The 18,069-nt window shown below is 48.2% G+C and overlaps 1 protein-coding gene across 1 annotated transcript in view; it reads right to left on the bottom strand.

Annotated features, from left to right (window-relative positions):
• The window catches only part of LOC144500603 (formin-like protein 1), a 274,250-nt gene that overhangs the window by 110,737 nt on the left and 145,444 nt on the right, over positions 1–18,069 (bottom strand). The window contains exons 3-4 of the mRNA XM_078223784.1: positions 5,867–5,947; positions 2,852–2,925 (exon numbers count right to left, since the gene is read on the bottom strand). Coding sequence (XP_078079910.1) covers positions 2,852–2,925; positions 5,867–5,947 — 155 coding nt within the window. The remainder of the gene's footprint in view (positions 1–2,851; positions 2,926–5,866; positions 5,948–18,069) is intronic.

Below are 18,069 nucleotides of genomic sequence, written 5' to 3'. Positions count from 1 at the left end.
GAATATTTATACTAAGTTCTCAACTCCTCTGGGCATTACAAGGCACTTCACCAATCACTCACCGTTGTTATTCAGGTAAACATAGAAGCCTATTTGCACACAAACATCCCCACAAACAACAAATGAGATCAGAGGCTGTTTCTGTTGGTATTGGTTGTGGGAAGACACTGAGAAAAATCCCTGCTCATCTTTAAATGGCGTCAAGAGACCTTTCACATCAACTCCTTCAACTTTTGGATCAAAACATTTTTTTTCTTAATTACCGTTCGCTGTATCTCTCATTTTCAAATTGGAACTCCTTGTACTTATGGCCGATTGAAGGAAATAATTTTCTAGCTAGCGGAACTTCGGTTCTTAGCACTCCCGCCTCTCAAAATTTACTTATTAGTGTCACAAGTAGGCTTACATTAACACTGCAATGAAATTACTGTGAAAATCTCTAGCCGCCACACTCCTGCACCTGTTCGGGTACACTGAGGGAGAATTTAGCGTGGCCAATGCACCTAACCAGCACGTCTTTCGGACTGTGGGAGGAAACCGAAGCTCCCGGAGGAATCCCACGCAGACATGGGGAGAACGTGCAAACTCCACACAGACAGTAACCCAAGCTTGGAATCGAATCCGGGTCCCCTGGCGCTGTGAGGCAGCAGTGCTAACCACTGTGTCGGGTTCAAATCCGAGTCCGGGGGGAATTCTCCCGTCCCGCCCACCATGGGAATCATAGTGGGGGGGTGGGGGTGGGGGGCGTGGTGGAGACCACGCAAAGGTCCTTCGACCTCGGGCGGGATTCTCTGGTTTTGGGGCGACTGCGGCGAGAAAATCCCACCCAAGAACTTGAGCACAAAAATCCAAAGCTGACCCTCCAGTGCTGTGCTGAGGGAGTGCTGCATTGTTGTGGGTGCTGTTCATTTTTTGGATGTGTTGGTAAGCTAAAGCCCCTTGTGTTTGCTCAGTATATGTAAAAGAATGCTAGTCCATTTCTGTTTTGGAATGAAGAGCAGGGGAGTTTGCCCTGGTCTCCTTTATCATTGAATGGTCATTACAAAACAGATTATCTCATTATCACATTGCTGTTTGTTGGAGCTTGCTGTGCACAAATTGGCTGGCACATTTCTTATATTATAACAGTGCTTACAGTTGGAAAGTAGTCCATTGGCAACAAAGCACTTTGAGATGTCCAGTGGCAATGCAAAGCACTAAGTGGGAGGCAATGACCTAGTGGTACTATTGCTAGACTATTAATCCAGAAACTCAGCTAATGTTCTGGGGAACCGGGTTCGAATCCCGCCACGGCAGATGGTGGAATTTGAATTCCATTAAAAAAATCTGGAATTAAGAATCTACGGATGACCATGAAACCATTGTCGATTGCCGGAAAAACCCATCTACTATCCTTTAGGGGAGGAAATCTGCCGTCCTTACCTGGTCTGGCCTACATGTGACTCCAGATCCACAGCAATGTGGTTGACTCTCAACTGCTCTCTGAAGTGGCTGAGCAAACCACTCAGTTCAAGGGCAACTAGGGCAATAAATGCTGGCCCAGCCAGCGACGCCCATGTCCCATGAAGGAATAAAAAAAGTCATTCCTTTTTTTGCTTATTTTGTTTCTTCTATTTTCAGCTTCTTCCACAATTTGTCTTTTCTCTTTTGCTTTGCGGCTTTTCTCTCCCGACTCGTACATTAAGAATCGCTGCTTCAGTGAGGTGTAGGCACCCGTGCAAACGTTCCTCTGTCTGCCTCGGAGATGCATCTGCATGGGTTCCAACACTGCCAATACCTCACGAGGCAGCTGGTTAGAATGTGCGGGTCCATTGGGTCTCAGCAGAAGCTCAGTGGCATCTTTCCTCCTCCACCATCCACACACATTCTCCGACCTCACCCATGGCTGGGATTCTCCAGTCCCGCTGCAGTAAATGGAGATTTGGCTGAGCGCCAAATTCTCCGTTCTCACTGGCAGAAGTGCAGGAGGGGGAGCGTACAAGATGGTAAAATTCCTGCCTTATATTAACCGTGGCAGGAATTAGGGTAGACATCCACTGCGGGGCCCATTGGCACCAGTGACTGGATTGACACTGCCCAGTTTTAGGTTCATTCCCACTCCCACAGCCACGCTGGGTGAATGACTCACAGCTTTAGGGGAAAGAGCTCTGCGTCAAGAGCATGAATTCAATCGCCGTTCATTGTATTCCAACCCTGAGCCCTGTGTATGAGCTGCTGACTCTAGGGTGCTTGAGAAAGCTGCCGCTGAATGATAACACAGCATTTCAGTGGCAGCCGTGTGTACCATATATACGACGTACCGCAACAACTTGTCAAACCTCCTTCGACAGCGTCTCCCAAACCCTCTACCGCTTAAATGGAGAGGGGCAGCAGCAGATTCGTGCAAGCTCCCCTCCAAACCACAGACCATCCTGACTTGGAAATATATTGTCCTGCGGCTGGGCCAAAAACCTGGAACGCCCTCTCTAACAGCACGGTGGGTGTACCTACACCACATGGAGTGCAGCGGTTCAAGAAGGCAGCTCACCACCACCTTCCCAAGGGAAATCAGGAATGGGCAATAAATTCCGGCTTTACCCTGTGATGCTCACATCCCCCGAGATTAGAACAGATTGGCTTTCCTGGGCAAAAGGATTATGACCCTTCGTAACATGGAGCCTCAGGTTTGACAGCACAGCAGATTCAGTGGCTTTTACTCCTGTCTAATGGTGGCTGGGTCAGAACATGGGAGACAGATATTGAAAATCAAAGCCCCGGACATTATTGTTCCTTTTTTTTGCGATCATTTTTGTCTTTAAAAAAAATCTGCCGGTCAGCTTTCTAAAATGCCAGCGCTGTCGCCGTCACTCACCCAATGTGATTGGTCCGCAATGAAATTTCAAGCTCTCGCAGCACTTGGGTTGACTCCTGGACTCGTCTCTTGAACTGCAGTCGTTGACATGAAAAAGAAAAGTGAGAAGGTTCTGCAGTGCGTTGTTTCTAGAACAGAAAGTTATTTCTCCATCACACACGGGGCGCTCTGAAATGACATCCCTCTTCCATCACTGAAATACTTTAGGATTTGTATTGTTATCATGTACTGAAGCTTGGATTTGTTAAAAGTCACTACATTGTAGAGCGGATTCTATAACACCGGCAGCAACTGGGGTAAACAACTGATCACGTGCAGAATTGTGCGCATGACCTGTAGGGGGCAGTGTGAACCCTCAATCTGAAGGGGGCAACATGGCTCCTCGATCTGTAAGGGACAATGTGAAACCTCAGCCTATATGGGGCAGTGTAAACCTTCGGACTGTAGGGGGCGCAGTGAACCCTCGCCTGTAGGAGGTAGTGTAAACCCTCGGCCTGCAGTGGGGGGACAGTGATCCCTCTTCTGTCTACATGACTCATCGATCGACAGTTCTGACGTGCCACAGCGAAAAACCACACCGACCTCCTCAGAAGACAAACACGGGACACGGCGGACAGAGTACCCTTTGTCGTCCAGTACTCCCCCAGAATGGAGAAGCTACAACATCTTCTCCGGAGCCTTCAACATGTCATTGATGAAGACGAACATCTTGCCAAGGCCATCCCCACTCCCCCACTTCTTGCCTTCAAACAACCGCACAACCTCAAACAGACCATTTCCGCAGCAAACTACCCAGCCTTCAGGAGAACAGTGACCACGACACCACACAACCCTGCCACAGCAACCTCTGCAAGACGTGCCAGATCATCGACATGGATGCCATCATCTCACGTGAGAACACCATCCACCAGGTACATGGTACATACTCTTGCAACTCGGCCAACGTTGTCTATCTGATACGCTGCAGGAAAGGATGTCCCGAGGCATGGTACATTGGGGAGACCATGCAGATGCTACGACAACGGATGAATGAGCACCGCTCGACAATCACCAGGCAAGACTGTTCTCTTCCTGTTGGGGAGCACTTCAGCGATCACGGGCATTCGGCCTCTGATCTTCGAGTAAGCGCTCTCCAAGGCGGCCTTCATGACACATGACAGCGCAGAGTCGCTGAGAAGAGACTGATAGCCAAGTTCCGCACACATGAGGACGGCCTCAACTGGGATCTTGGGTTCATGTCACACTATCTGTAACCCCCACGACTTGCCTGGGCTTGCAAAATCTCACTAACTGTCCTGGCTGGAGACAATACACATCCCTTTAACCTGTGCTTCACCCTCTCTCCACACACATTGTCTGTACCTTTAAGACTTGATTACCTGTAAAGACTCGCATTCCAACCATTATTTTGTAAATTGAGTTTGTGTCTTTTTATGCCCTGTTTTTGAACTGAAATCTCACTCACCTGATGAAGGAGCAGCGCTTCGAAAGCTAGTGGCTTTTGCTACCAAATAAACTTATTGGACTTTAACCTGGTGTTGTGAGACTTCTTACTGTGTTTACCCCAGTCCAACGCTGGCATCTCCACATTCCGTCTACATGGGGCAGTGCAAACACTCAGCCTGTAGGGGGCAGTGTGAACCCTTGGCCTGGAAAGGGCAGTGTCAACATTCGGCCTGCAGTGGGCAGTGTGAACGCTCGGCCTGTAGGGGGCAGTGTGAACCCTCAGCCTGTAGGGGGCAGTGTGAACCCTCAGCCTGTAGGGGGCAGTGTGAACCCTTGACCTGTCGGGGGCATTGTAAACCCTCGGCCTGTAGGGGGCAGTGTAAACCCTCGGCCTGTAGGGGTCAGTGTGAACCCTCAGCCTGCAGGGGGCAGCGTGAACCCTCGGCCTGTGGGGGGCAGCGTGAACCCTCGGTCTGTAGGGGGCAGTGTGAACCCTCGGCCTGTAGGGGGCGGTGTGAACCCTCGGCCTGTAGGGGACGGTGTGAACCCTCGGCCTGTAGGGGGCAGTGTGAACCCTTGACCTGTCGGGGGCATTGTAAACCCTTGGTCTGTAGGGGCGATGTGAACACTCGGCCTGTAGGGGGCAGTGTGAACCCTCGGCCTGTAGGGGGGAGAGTGATCCCCTCAGTCTATATGGGGCAGTGTAATCCCTCAGCCTGGGGAGGGGGTTTGAAACTTTGACCGCATGCTTCGTGTGGGATTCCAGCTGCCAGATGCTATTCAGTCACTAACAGTACAAGTCGGCCCACACCCCCTGAGGGAGACCTTGTTGCCTCAGTTTTATTCATGAAGGGATGAGGCCTTCCTTCAGGGTCAGCACCTCAATTTCACTCAACATCAACACGGTTATCAACCAATTGCTGACTCTGAGGACAGGGATAACTCAAAGAAAAGGAAAAGAAAAGCCACAGTTAGAAACATTTCATGTTTGCTTTTTGTAAGGCTTTTGAAAGTCACACTTGCGTATTTGAGGATGTATGACAGAGTCTGAGAGAACCTTGCATGCAGTAGAGTCAAGGTACTTTCCAACCTGTTTCTGTCACGACATCATCCAGTGGCCCATTTAGCCATTCTGAAACCTGACTCAATTTATACATGATGTGGAGATGCCGGCGTTGGACTGGGGTAAACACAGTAAGAAGTTTAACAACACCAGGTTGAAGTCCAACAGGTTTATTTGGTAGCAAAAGCCACAAGCTTTTGGAGCCTTAACCTCCTTCTTCAGGTGACTCACCTGAAGCTTGTGGCTTTTGCTACCAAATAAACCTGTTGGGCTTTAACCTGGTGTTGTTAAACTTCTTACTCAATTTATACACGCAAGGCAACAAGATACAATCAGTGTTCTGTTGATCTACTGTCTGAAAGATGGTTAGCGAGACACGGTCAGAGATGTCATTTTGTGCTGCTGGAATTTGCGCTAGTTATCAGCGTCCTGCATTCAGGCCATTCCTGCACTGACCAATCCAGTCTGTTGCTTGAAATTTTGTGAACGGATTCTTGGCATCTTACCTTCCTGACCCCGCCCTGGTCCAAGAATCCCCTCAGTTTCTGGATGTAAGCAAACGGCGGGTTCTTCACTTGGAATCGCTCCTGCAAAGAATGAAAAGATTAAGCAAAATGCTCGCTACAGGAGACAGCTGCAGTGACCTTCCTGTACCATACACTAGCTGCTCAGCATTGGAGCATGCACAGAATATTAGTTGGAAAAGAGCTATCTGTATAAAATCATAGGTTAAAGACCTCACATTTCTACATAATTCCTATTGACAGAATCATAGAATCCTACAGTGCAGAAGGAGCCTATTCGGCCCATCGAGTCTGCACCAACCACAATCCCACCCAGGCCCTATCCCCGTAACCCCACCTATTTACCCTGCTAGTCCCCCTGCCACTAGGGGCAATTTACCCTGGCCAATCAACCTATCCCGCACATCTTTGGATTGTGGGAGGAAACCGGAGCAGCAATGCTGGAATTCCTTAACAACACCCCCCGACCCCCTAGTGCGGCACAGTGGTTAGCACTGCTGCCTCACAGCGCCAGGGACCCCAGTTCAATTACTGCCTTGTGTGGAGTTTGCACGTTCTTCCCATGTCTGCGTGGGTTTCCTCTGTGTGCTCCGGTTTCCTCCACAGTCCAAAGGTGTGCGAGTCAGGTGGATTGGCTATGCTAAATTGACCTTTAGTGTCAGGAGGACTAGTTAGGGTACATGCGCAGGGTTATAGGGATAGGTCATTGGTGGGATTGTTATCGGTGCAGACTCAATGGGCCGAATGGCCTCCTTCTGCACTGTAGGGATTCTATGATTCTAGAACTGAATTAAACTATCAGCACAATTTTAAACCTGATTAGAGACTTCAATGCAAAAGAAACACTATTGATGAGTAAGGAGATTTCCTCTATGTCTTTCAGCATCCAAATCAGAATATGTTCCAGATCAACTGGTTCATAAATCAGAGCAAACCTTCTAATCTGCAGCGTATCAACTGTGCCAACCTGTGAGGGACTGCTCTCCCTCACGGCCTTCATTACTCAATATAAAAATAAACCTAAGAGAGTTCTGTAACCCAGATGGCAAAAGTCAAGATTTTTCTTTGCAATTACCAGCTTCTCCATTAAGAATCTTAAATGGCTGGATAGCAGCTCTGAAATCAGTAAAGGAGCAATTTACCCCAAAACTGCACCCAATGCTATTGAGGAAATTTGAGCTTGGACCTCTCTCATGTATTTTCCATTTAATTTACATCATTTCAAGCTCAGTAGAGTCATAACCTGATATTTTACGATCTTGCTCGGGCAAAGCTCGTAAAATCCCTGCCCGAAGCCAACAAAGAATTCCATTCTGCAAGCCTCACCTGTCCCAATTCTGGCCAGAGAGTCACAGAGCAATACAGCACGGAAACAAGCCCTTCGGCACAATCACTCCATGGCAACCATGGTGCCCTCCCTGCTAGTCCCAATTGCCTGCAATTGGCCCATATCCCTCTAATCCTTTCCCATCCGTGTACTTATCCAAATGCTCTTTAAATGTTGCTATTGTACCTGCCTCAACCATTTTCTCTGGCAGCTCATTTCATATACGCACAACCCTCTGCGTGACAAAGTTGCCCCTCGGGTCCCTTTTAAATCTTTCCCCTCTGACCTTTTCTCTCTCACCCCTACCCTGGGAAAAAGACTATGGGCCTGATTTTACCATTTTCATTCTAAGTGCTGAATCTTGGCGTAATTCAGATCCGGCTTGGAAATCTGCTTTCAGGCGCCCCCCATTAGCACTTTGCCTGAAAAAAAAATCGCGAGTCCGAATCGCGCTGTGGGCGGGGCTTAGCGTGGCTGAAACGATCGGAGCTCTGAACGGCGCATGCGCAGTTAGAAAAAAATTTGAAAAAGCGCGCCCGTGTCAGATCACTCCTGGGCCGCAAAAAGCGGAGAAAGCGATTCGGGAGCGAAAAGCGGCAGCAATGGCCCCCACAGACATCACTGTCCCCCTTATCAACCCCCCCCCGCTACCCAGACCGATCATGAGCCCCTGCTCCCTTCCCCCCACCGATCGTCCGCGTGGCAACGAGTGGCAACCGAGTGGCAACGGACCCCCCATCCCCCTCCCACTAGAGATACATCTTACCTGCCTCCCTCCTCCCCCCCGCCAAACCAGAGAATGATCTGGCCTCACTCGGCCCCTCCCGGAGAATGATCTGGCCTCACTCCACACCCCCTTCCCCCGCCCCCCCAGGGAATGATCTGGCCTCACTCCCCACCCCCCCCCTCCCAGAGAATGATCTGGCCTCAGTCTCCCCCCCACCCCCTCCGCCACCCCTACCCCCCCAGAGAATGATCTGGCCTCACTTCCCCCCCACCAGAGAATGATATGACCCGCCTCCCCCTCCCATCCCCCCCAACACCGTTCTGAGTCAGAGAGCCATTGGAAGCTCTGAACTCGCCTCTTCAGCAGCTGGAGCGCCCGATTCAGACTTTTATTCAGCAGGTCCATTTTGGCGTGATTCGGATTGGCGAGCGCAGTGGTAAAGGGGGAAATGCTGATGAAGTTGGGCGGGCAGTTCATTAATTCAATTTAAATGCATACAAATGCATTTAAATCGTCGTTGCACCCGTTTCGGCGAATTGGATCGCGGCCATTTCCGGGCGTCGGTAAAGTGGTCATCTGCGCAGACGCGGGCGCAGATTGCGCTAATGGCCTCATGCCTGACTTTACCACGATTTCACGCCCGAAAACGGACACGACGCAATGGTAAAATCGGGCCCTATGTGCATTCACCCTATCCATGCCCCTCATGATTTTATACACCTCAGCAAGGTGCAGGCACCAGAAACAGATACAGTCATCAAGCCAAAATGTTGCTCCACAGCTGCTTGTGTCTGATCTCCGGGTGTGTCAGTATTTTTTTGTTAAGAAAATTCAGGTGCAGTGAAGTTAAGGAGCAAATCATGAGCCGAGGATAAGTGCTCAATTACCCTCTGCAACACACCCATTTGTCGACACTGCTTGGGAGCAGGGCAGCCTTAATCGTACTTGTGATAAATATAATTGGGAGAATGGACTAATGTCTCAGTTTTCTGATTCACTGCATCAAGGAGACTTCGCACTATTTGACCACTTAATTACATTTTATAAAAACAGCGCTAATGGAGCTTTAAGTAGTATAAGATGTCTTGAACTCTCCAGAATATATCATGGATCGTCCAACACACTACAAATCGCAAGCTAAGCTTATGCAACTTTCATTCTTGTTTTGAAATCTCTGCAGATTCTCCCCCTCCTTATTTCAGTAACTCTCTCCAGCTCTCCATCCTTCCAGGGTCTCTGCACTCCTCCAATTCAGGCCTCTTGTGCATTTCTGATGTTAATATCAATGGTGGCCATGCCTTCAGCTACCTGGGGTTCGGAGCTCCAGAAATCTCTCCCAAAGCCTTTCCATCTCTGTAAGTCGCTCTCCTTTTATTCCTCTGCTCCTTAAAATCCAGCACTTCCGTCAAGCTTTTTGGTCACCTGCCTTAACATTTCTTTAGGTACCTTGATGGCAACATTCTTAAGAAGCAGCTTGGGACATTTTACAATGTTAAAGGCACTATATGAATTCTGATTACTGTACCATTATAGTAAGGATTAGCAAATACTAAGGTTAAAGTTTATTTTTTTATTAGTTACAAGAAGGCTTGCATTAACACTGCGATGAAGCTACTGTGAAAATCCCCTGGTCACCACATTCCGGCGCCTGTTCGGGTACACTGAGGGAGAATTTAGCACATCTTTCGGACTGTGGGGGGAAACCGGAGTACCCAAAAGAAATCCATGCAGACACGAGGAAAACGTGCAGATTCCACACAGACAGTGACCCGAGCCAGGAATCGAACACAGGTCCCTGGCGTTGTGAGGCAGCAGTGCTAACCACTCTGCCACCGTACTATATGAATTCTGATTGTTGTACCATTATATTAAGGATCATCATATACTACTTTGTAGTGAGAGAACATTGACTACTCACCAGTATTTAATAGCAGATGTTGATCATTTTCATAATGAGGCAAAACCTGTGCATGAACTCGGACAATGACAGCATCCGCACAAGCTTGTTAACTCCCTGGCGAAAACGTGATTGACTCAAACTCTAGATATGGATTGACAATTATACCCATTCCCTGCCTCGAATGTTCAACAGAAACAAAGGATTTTATAATTTACTGTAGCTGTTCATCAAAGCTACACTCAAAGGCAACAATATTGTCTGACAGCTTTCTAGGGTGTGATAGTTGATCCATTATATCTATGATATAAAGGGTGACAACCTTTCCTTACCAGCTGGGAGTCTTCCCTCCAAACAATTGGCACTGTCTGTCTCACAGCTCAATAATCATTGTTAAGTAGAAAGAGTCAAGACCTTCAAGTTTTTAGGTGTCCAGATCACCTGTCCTGGTCCCCCCCATGCTGACACTATAGTTCAGAAAGCTCACCAACTCTCTACTTTCTCAGAAGACTGAGGAAATTTGGCATGTCAGCTACGACTCTCACCAACTTTTACAGATGATGCAGCTATATAAGACCCTCGTCAGACCCCACTTGGAGTACTGTGCTCAGTTCTGGTCGCCTCACTATAGGAAGGATGTGGAAAAGATTGAAAGGGTGCAGAGGAGATTTACAAGGATGTTGCCTGGATTGAGTGGCATGCCTTATGAAGATAGGTTGAGGGAGCTCGGTCTTTTCTCCTTGGAGAGACGAAGGATGAGAGGAGACCTAATAGAGGTGTATAAGATGTTGAGAGGCATAGATCGGGTGGACTCTCAGAGGCTTTTTCCCAGGGTGGAAATGTCTGCTACGAGAGGACACAGGTTTAAGGTGCTGGGGGGTAGGTACAGGGGAGATGTCAGGGGTAAGTTTTTCACACAGAGGGTGGTGGGCGAGTGGAATCGGCTGCCGTCAGTGGTGGTGGAGGCGAACTCAATAGGGTCTTTTAAGAGTCTCCTGGATGAGTACATGGAGCTTAATAGGATGGAGGGTTATAGGTAGGTCTAGAAGGTAGGGGTGTGTTCGGCACAACTTGTGGGACAAAGGGCCTGTTTGTGCTGTAGTTTTTCTATGTTCTATGTACCATAGAAAGCATTCTTTCTGGTTGTATCACAGCTGGGTATGGCTCCTGCTCTGCCCAAGACCGCAAGGAACTACAAAAGATCATGAATGTAGCCCTATCCATCCCTCTTATTAGCCTCCCATCCATTGACTATGTCTATACATCCCGCTGCCTCGGCAAAGCAGCCAGCATAATTACGGACCCCACGCACCCCGGACATTCTCTCTTCCATCTTCTTTCATCGGGAAAAAGATACAAAAGTCTAAGATCACGTACCAACCGATTCAAGAACAGCTACTTCCCTGCTGCTGTCAGACTTTTGAATGGACTTACATTGATCTTTCTCTACACCCTAGCTTTGACTGTAACACTACATCCTGCACTCTCTCCTTTCCTTCTCTATGAACAGAATGCTTTGTTTGTATAGTGCGCAAGAAACAATACTTTTCACTGTATACTAATACATGAGACAATAATAAATCAAATCAAATAAAATAAATATTTCTTACAGCGGCACGGTGGCACAGTGGTTAGCGCTGCTGCCTCACAGCGCCAGGGAACCGTGTACAATTCCGGCCTCGGATCACTGTCGGAGCGGAGTTTGCATGTTCTCTCCCTGTCTGCGTGGGTTTCCTCTGGCTGCTCCAGTTTCCTCCCACAGTCCCCAAAGATGTGTGGGTTAGGCCATGCTACATTGCCCCTTAGCATCAGGGGGATTAACAGGGCAAATACATGGGGTTACGGGGAATAGGGCCTGGGTGGGATTGTGGTCGGTGCAGATTCGATGGGCCAAATGGCCTCTTTCTGCACTGCAGGGATTCTATGATTGAACAGCTGAATGGTTCATTCCTTGTTAAAAATGGAACACCCCTGAACACCACACCCCCGCCCCACCCCCCAGCTGTCCACTGGAGGGAGTTCCCAGGTGGTGCCAAGGGATAGTGTTTGGGCAGTGCTGGGGGCAGTGGCAGAGGTCAGTGACTGGGCATGACCCTTTCCCCACCCTGAGCGAAGCATTTGCCTGAGTTCCTCTGGTGTGTTCTGCTCGCCAGGTGCAAGTCATGGGAGACCTTTCATAATTGAGATCAGTCTGCCCTCAAACCAATGTGAATGGATAATGGAATAATGTAACTGGGAGGAGGGGGTGTGTGATTATCAGGTACAGAGGCTTGATAATCAGATACTAATGAATTCTAGTGGAATTCCCAACATTCACAGTTGGAAATGTCCCGTTACGTCACGGATATGGGGCGGGGACAATCGCGACGGGAAATCCCACCGACGTAACCCAAGATTTGGGCCTCTCACGGGTATTTTGCACTCCTGACACCATTCATGCCCAATGCGAACGGTCGCACAAAGTTCCACCCTCTGAAACTCTGCCTCAGAAGGAGACAGGATCGTTGAATATCTTAAAGATGGAGGTAAACAGATGGAGGTAAACAGCAAGGGAAACAAAGCATATTGGAGGGGGGTGCGGGGGAGGTAGGAATGCGGAATACAAAACACAAACGGATCAGGCATGATCTTATTGGATGACAGAGCAGGCTCGAGGGGCTGAATGGCCTATTCTGTATGTCCGTATATTTGCATTATGACAGAAGGCTACACTTCATAGAAAGAAGAAAGAAACCCTACAGTGCAGAAAGAGGCCATTTGGCCCATCGAGTCTGCACCCGCCACAATCCCAACCAGGCCGTACCCCCATACCCCTACATATTTACCCACTAATCCCTAATTTCCTACCTATCTCAGGACACTAAGGGGCAATTTTAGCTTGGCCAATCAACCTAACCCGCACATCTTTGGACTGTGGGAGGAAACCGGAGCACCCGGAGGAAACCCACGCAGACACGAGGAGAATGTGCAAACTCCACACAGACAGCGACCCAAGCCGGGAATCGAACCCAGGTCCCTGGAGCTGTGAAGCAGCAGTGCTAACCACTGTGCTACCGTGCCGCCCAATAAATTCAAATTCCACCATCTGCTGTGGCAGGATTAGTACTTCGATTAGTACTTTATTGGTTGGGATGACCGGAGGTCACAAAAGGCGCTACATGAATGTAGAAGAGACCACAGCCAATCTTTCTCAATCATTAATGATTCTGGTTGAAACGTTGAAGGATTATCAGTTGCTTTCGTTAGCTTTAATTAGCTTCCCATTGGCCGCTCCCAGTGATTAGAACAAAACGCCTGCAGAGTAGCAAGCTGTTACCGAATCTAGAATTACCTGTTCATAGAATCTTAATTTTGTAATCCTAGTGCCTTCTATTAGGGATCAGATTACCTGTTCCCAGGTACTGTGAACTCAAACGGGAATCTTATTCCTCGGCCTGCTGTTACTGGCATGTGTACACACACCATGTAACTCACTCCTGCAGCAGCTGTGAGGCATCCCTCCATCTTCAGGACAGAATTAACCAATCCTCAGCACCAAACACAAGCCATTTACTCGAGACACAACTCCCTTGGAATGATTACATTTCACTTCATTACAAGGTCGCAAGATTGATATGGGTGAAGGTGGCCATTCAATCCATCCTAGCTCAATGATGCGGAAAGACCTGTCCCCGTCACAGTAACCAACTGTTCCTGAAATAATTCCAGCTGCTTTCTCTCCGTTATCCTTTCCAGAACCTCATCCCACAGGTTGTTCGTTCTTTGTGATGACTTTAATTCTCTCCACAATGAGCTTTGGAGGTCTTGTTGGCCCATGAACCAGAAGCTCTGTGTTTAAGTCGCACCCCAGGACTTGATGGCTGGGGAAGGTACATTCATAACATCTTGAGTGTCAACCTGCAAAATTCTTCCACACACACCAATGGCTGGCAGTAAGAGTGGGAGAGACTCCTATGCTAGAACTCTCCGGCCTTCACACCAGAAAGATTCTCTTGTCCTGCTGACGGTGCACCGGGTTTCCCGGTGGCGTGGGGCGGTTGCAATGGGAATTCACATCGACAGCAGCCTGACCGGAGGATCTTGCCGCCAGCGAATGGTGCGTTGCCTCCTGCTGCCGAGAAAAGTACTGAGGGCAGGCCAGAGAATCTCACCCCCGGTCAGCCATGTTTGATGTGGAACGGCTCCTCTCAAGCTATAAGCCGCTGGAGCCAGACTAGCAACCTGTTCTGGCAAAAACTAATGATGGAAGTAGATGAAAGTGTGTCTTAGTGCACCGCTCTGTGTGGGAAGAGAATTGGAACTGGAACAATCAATTTCCACCCTTTGACAATGTTAGAATGCAAGTCGCCTATCAGAGTACAGCAGGTCTTGTTGCAGAGTGAATTGAGAGCAGGAGATGCTCATTGAAGCCTGTATTTATGAGTTGGGTCCTCCCGAGTTGAGGAGGCCTCAGGACAGGGTGAGGATCCAGGAGGGAAGAAAATCATAGAATCACCTGATGAAGAAGCAAAGCTCCGAAAGCTTGTGATTCCAAATAAACCTGCTGGACTTTAACCTGGTGCTTGTGAGACTTCTTACCGTGCCCACCCCAGTCCAACGCCGGCATCTCCACATCATGGCTACACATATTTGGACACTAAGGGGCAATTTAGCATGGCCAATCCACCTAACCTGCACATCTTTGGAGTGTCGAAGGAAACCGGAGCACCCGGAGGAAACCCATGCAGACACGGGGAGAATGTGCAAACTCCACACAGACAGTCACCTAAGACTGGAATTGAACCTGGGTCCCTGGCGCTGTGAAGCAGCAGTGCTAAAAGGCAGAGCAGGCTTGAGGGGCTGAATGGCCTACCACTGCTCCTTATTCATATTTCTTCTCTTGCTTAAAATGGTAAATGGATATTCATCTCCAAAATACCCCTGACGCTCCGTAAATTTCAGCTTATCCAAAACTCGACTGTCCAAATCCTGTTGCGCATCAAGTCACCCATTACCCTGCCCTATATTGGCTCCAATCTCCCATGTTTAAAATCCTCATCCTGCTGTTTGAATCCCTCCCTGGCTTTGTGTTCCTATCACAGTAATCTCTGAGCCCTCAACAACTCCTCCCTCCCCTGCTATTGCACTGATAATTGCTCTGGCCTCTTCTGCATTCCTGCCAATATTCATCCCATTATTAGCAGCTGTTCCCTCCGCCATTGTGGTTTCAATCTCTAGAATTCTCCTCTTAATCCCTTCTACCATTCTGTTTCCCTCACACTTTCAAAGGCCCTCCTCAAAACACACCTTCGCTGATATAAAGCTCTCTCTTCCACCCCTTCCCACCACTCCCACACTGCCCCTCCCCATCTTTTCCTCCTTGTCAATGTTCATTTTCCTCCAGTCCTGAGAAGCACCTGGGCCCAATTTCCTTCATTAAATGTGCGATTGAAATGCGATTGTATCAAGCATACCTTCTGGGCATCATTCTTCCATGTTTCCCTTGTTAATTTGTGGCCAGGATTGGAATCACATTGAGATCTGATAGCCTGTGGTCCTGATTATTTTACAGTTCCATTTTCTTTGTTGAGTTTTACTCCCAAATCAGTCGATACAAAGGATCAGATTTGCTCTCATCAACCAATGTCAGTGCACAGTGAGCACAAGTCTTTCAGTGACAACATGGCCTCCAGCAACCTCGGCTCAAACCCGAAACCCGCCCGAGTGGCAACATCAGAACCATAACCCAACTAAATCAGAGCAACTTTCAATTTCCACATGGGCTCCTCTTGTGGCACAAACTCATGCCCATCTGTAGCTGTTGATCCTTCCAAACAAGGATTCTGATAGACACTGCCACACGTTGGAGGCAATTCAGAGGAGGTTCACTGGATTGATTCCAGAGATGAAGGGTTTGTCGTATGAAGAGAGATTGAACAGTTTAGGCCTGTAATCTCTGGCCAAATTGAGAAGAATGAGGGGAGATCAAATTGAGGTATTCAAGATGATAAAAGGTATGGATAAAGTAGACGTGGAGCGGATGCTTCCTCTTGTGGGCTGTTCTAGGTCGAGAGGTCATTGTCTTCGGATAAGGGGTAGCAAATTTAAAATAGAGTTGAGGAGAAACTACTTCTCCCAAAGGGTTGTGAATCTGTGGAATTCACTGCCCCAAAGTACGGTGGATGCTGGGACAATGAGTAAATTTAAGGAGGTGTTAGACATATTTTTAATTGGTAATGGGTCGAAGGACTATGGGGAGAAGGCAGGAAAATGGGGATGAGGAGCCATGATCGAATAGTGAAGCAGACTCAATGGGCCAAATGGCTTAATTCGACTCCTATGACTTGTGAACTTGTGAAGCTTACGGCCATTTAGCATCCCATCAGATCAAGCTGGACTTGAACCAACTCCTCAAAGCTAATGTGACAACATCAAAAACAGCGATTTCACAGAGAGAAACAGGTTCCATTCTCTGATGGACATCTCTAGATCAGGTGCAAACTTTTTTAAAGAAAGGAAAAACTAGAAGGAAGAGAACAATGGCAGCCATGTTGGATGGTGTCGTCCCACATGATTACCGGTGACAGAATTATTCTAGAGTCTGGTGGGACCTGACCATTGTACAAGGGTGGGAATATTAACAGTAAATGACAAAGGCTGGAATTCTTCGACCTCGCCTGCGGCTGGGATTCTCCTGTTCCGCTGCAGTGAATGGAGATTTGGTTGAGCGTCAAATTCATTGGCATGGATAGCCGAAGAATTCTGGTCAAAATGTCGAGATAAGACTAACTGTGGTTGACCTTGAATTGGCTCCAAACAGTGCACCAGATTGCCGATGTTTCAGAGACCTGGCTGCGCCCCCTGCGCCCCCACAATCCGCCAACCCCCTTCTTCAAATATCCAACAGGCATTGGCTATCTGTGCTTAGTCTGGAAGAGGAGTGTGATAACCCCCTGAACATGCATGGGGAATCACTGATTGACCGCCTTGTAGGACTCGTTGAATACGTGTTCCCTGGGGGTAAGTAATTAGCCAACCAGGTGGAGCTCGTGTACCGAGCCCTGTATAAAGCAGGCCCCTGAGTGGGTCCATTATTCCATTGTCCTGGTTGGGACTAGTTGTGTTCACCATAGGCCGTGGTTTGTATTTTATTTTGTGCAATGAAAGCATTGCTGTTTCACGGCCGACTCCTGGAGTTATTCTAAGTAAAGTTGAAAGTTTATTTATTCGTGTCACAAGTAGGCTTGCACTCACACTGCAATGAAGTTACTGTGAAAATCCCTTAGTCGCCACACTCCGGCACCTGTTGGATACACTGAGGGAGAATGTAGCACGGCCAATGCACCTAACCAGCACGTCTTTCAGATTGTGGGAGGAAACCGGAGCACCCGGAGGAAACCTACGCAGACACGGGGAGAACGTGCAGATCCACACGGACAGTGACCCAAGCCAGGAATCGAACCCGGGTCCCTGGCGCTGTGAGGCAGCAGTGCTAACCACTGTGCCACCGTGCCGCGCCCATCGGACAAGGAAGGAGAGGGGAAGGAATGTCGGAAACTGAAAGGCTTTTACAATTTCAAACTTGTGTTGAATGTAATACATGTGGAGGGCCTATCAGGTACATTTATCTCCAACTCGGAGAGCTTGATCTGACTTGATCTGCTGCTTGGATATAAATCACACTCCCGCCTCTTCATAAAATGTGTTCTCTCAGAAAGATTGTGCATAATGTCCTCAGTTTATTAAGAGACAGAGACTATAAATCAGAAATCAATGAATTAAGCCTCCCACGCAAGTGAAAGATCAGCTGCTGACAATGACACAACACCCTATAAGTTCACTCCTAAACATGTTCTAGAGTGTTTCACTTTTTCTGAGGCTACTAAATGATAATTAACTTCAGTTATCTTGATTTTGTAACTTATTGTAATGAATGATCATGCTAGGCATTGAAAAGAATGTTCCCGTAAACAGTTACCATGTTGTGACAGATCGCATGCAGCCAGAGACAGAATGGTTCATTTCTGCTCGAGCCTGCAGCACCTTGCAACTAAATATTATTTTTTCTTCGCAAAGAATAGCGACGCAAATCAATAGGCCGGGATTTGGATGTATGGAACTGAGTGGATGCCAATACAAAGGAAGTCAATCTGTGACTGTTGTATGTTTTGGAAGTTCAGTCAACCTGCTCCTCGCTGCGCCCCCTCCATCAACCCAGCTCGAACCTGTCTGCGTGCAAATCAGGTAACTCGAGC

Source organism: Mustelus asterias, chromosome 11 (assembly GCF_964213995.1).
Source record: "Mustelus asterias chromosome 11, sMusAst1.hap1.1, whole genome shotgun sequence".
NCBI lineage: Eukaryota > Metazoa > Chordata > Chondrichthyes > Carcharhiniformes > Triakidae > Mustelus > Mustelus asterias.
Note: the sequence above shows the minus strand (reverse complement) of the source record. Positions and strands in the feature narration are given on the sequence as shown.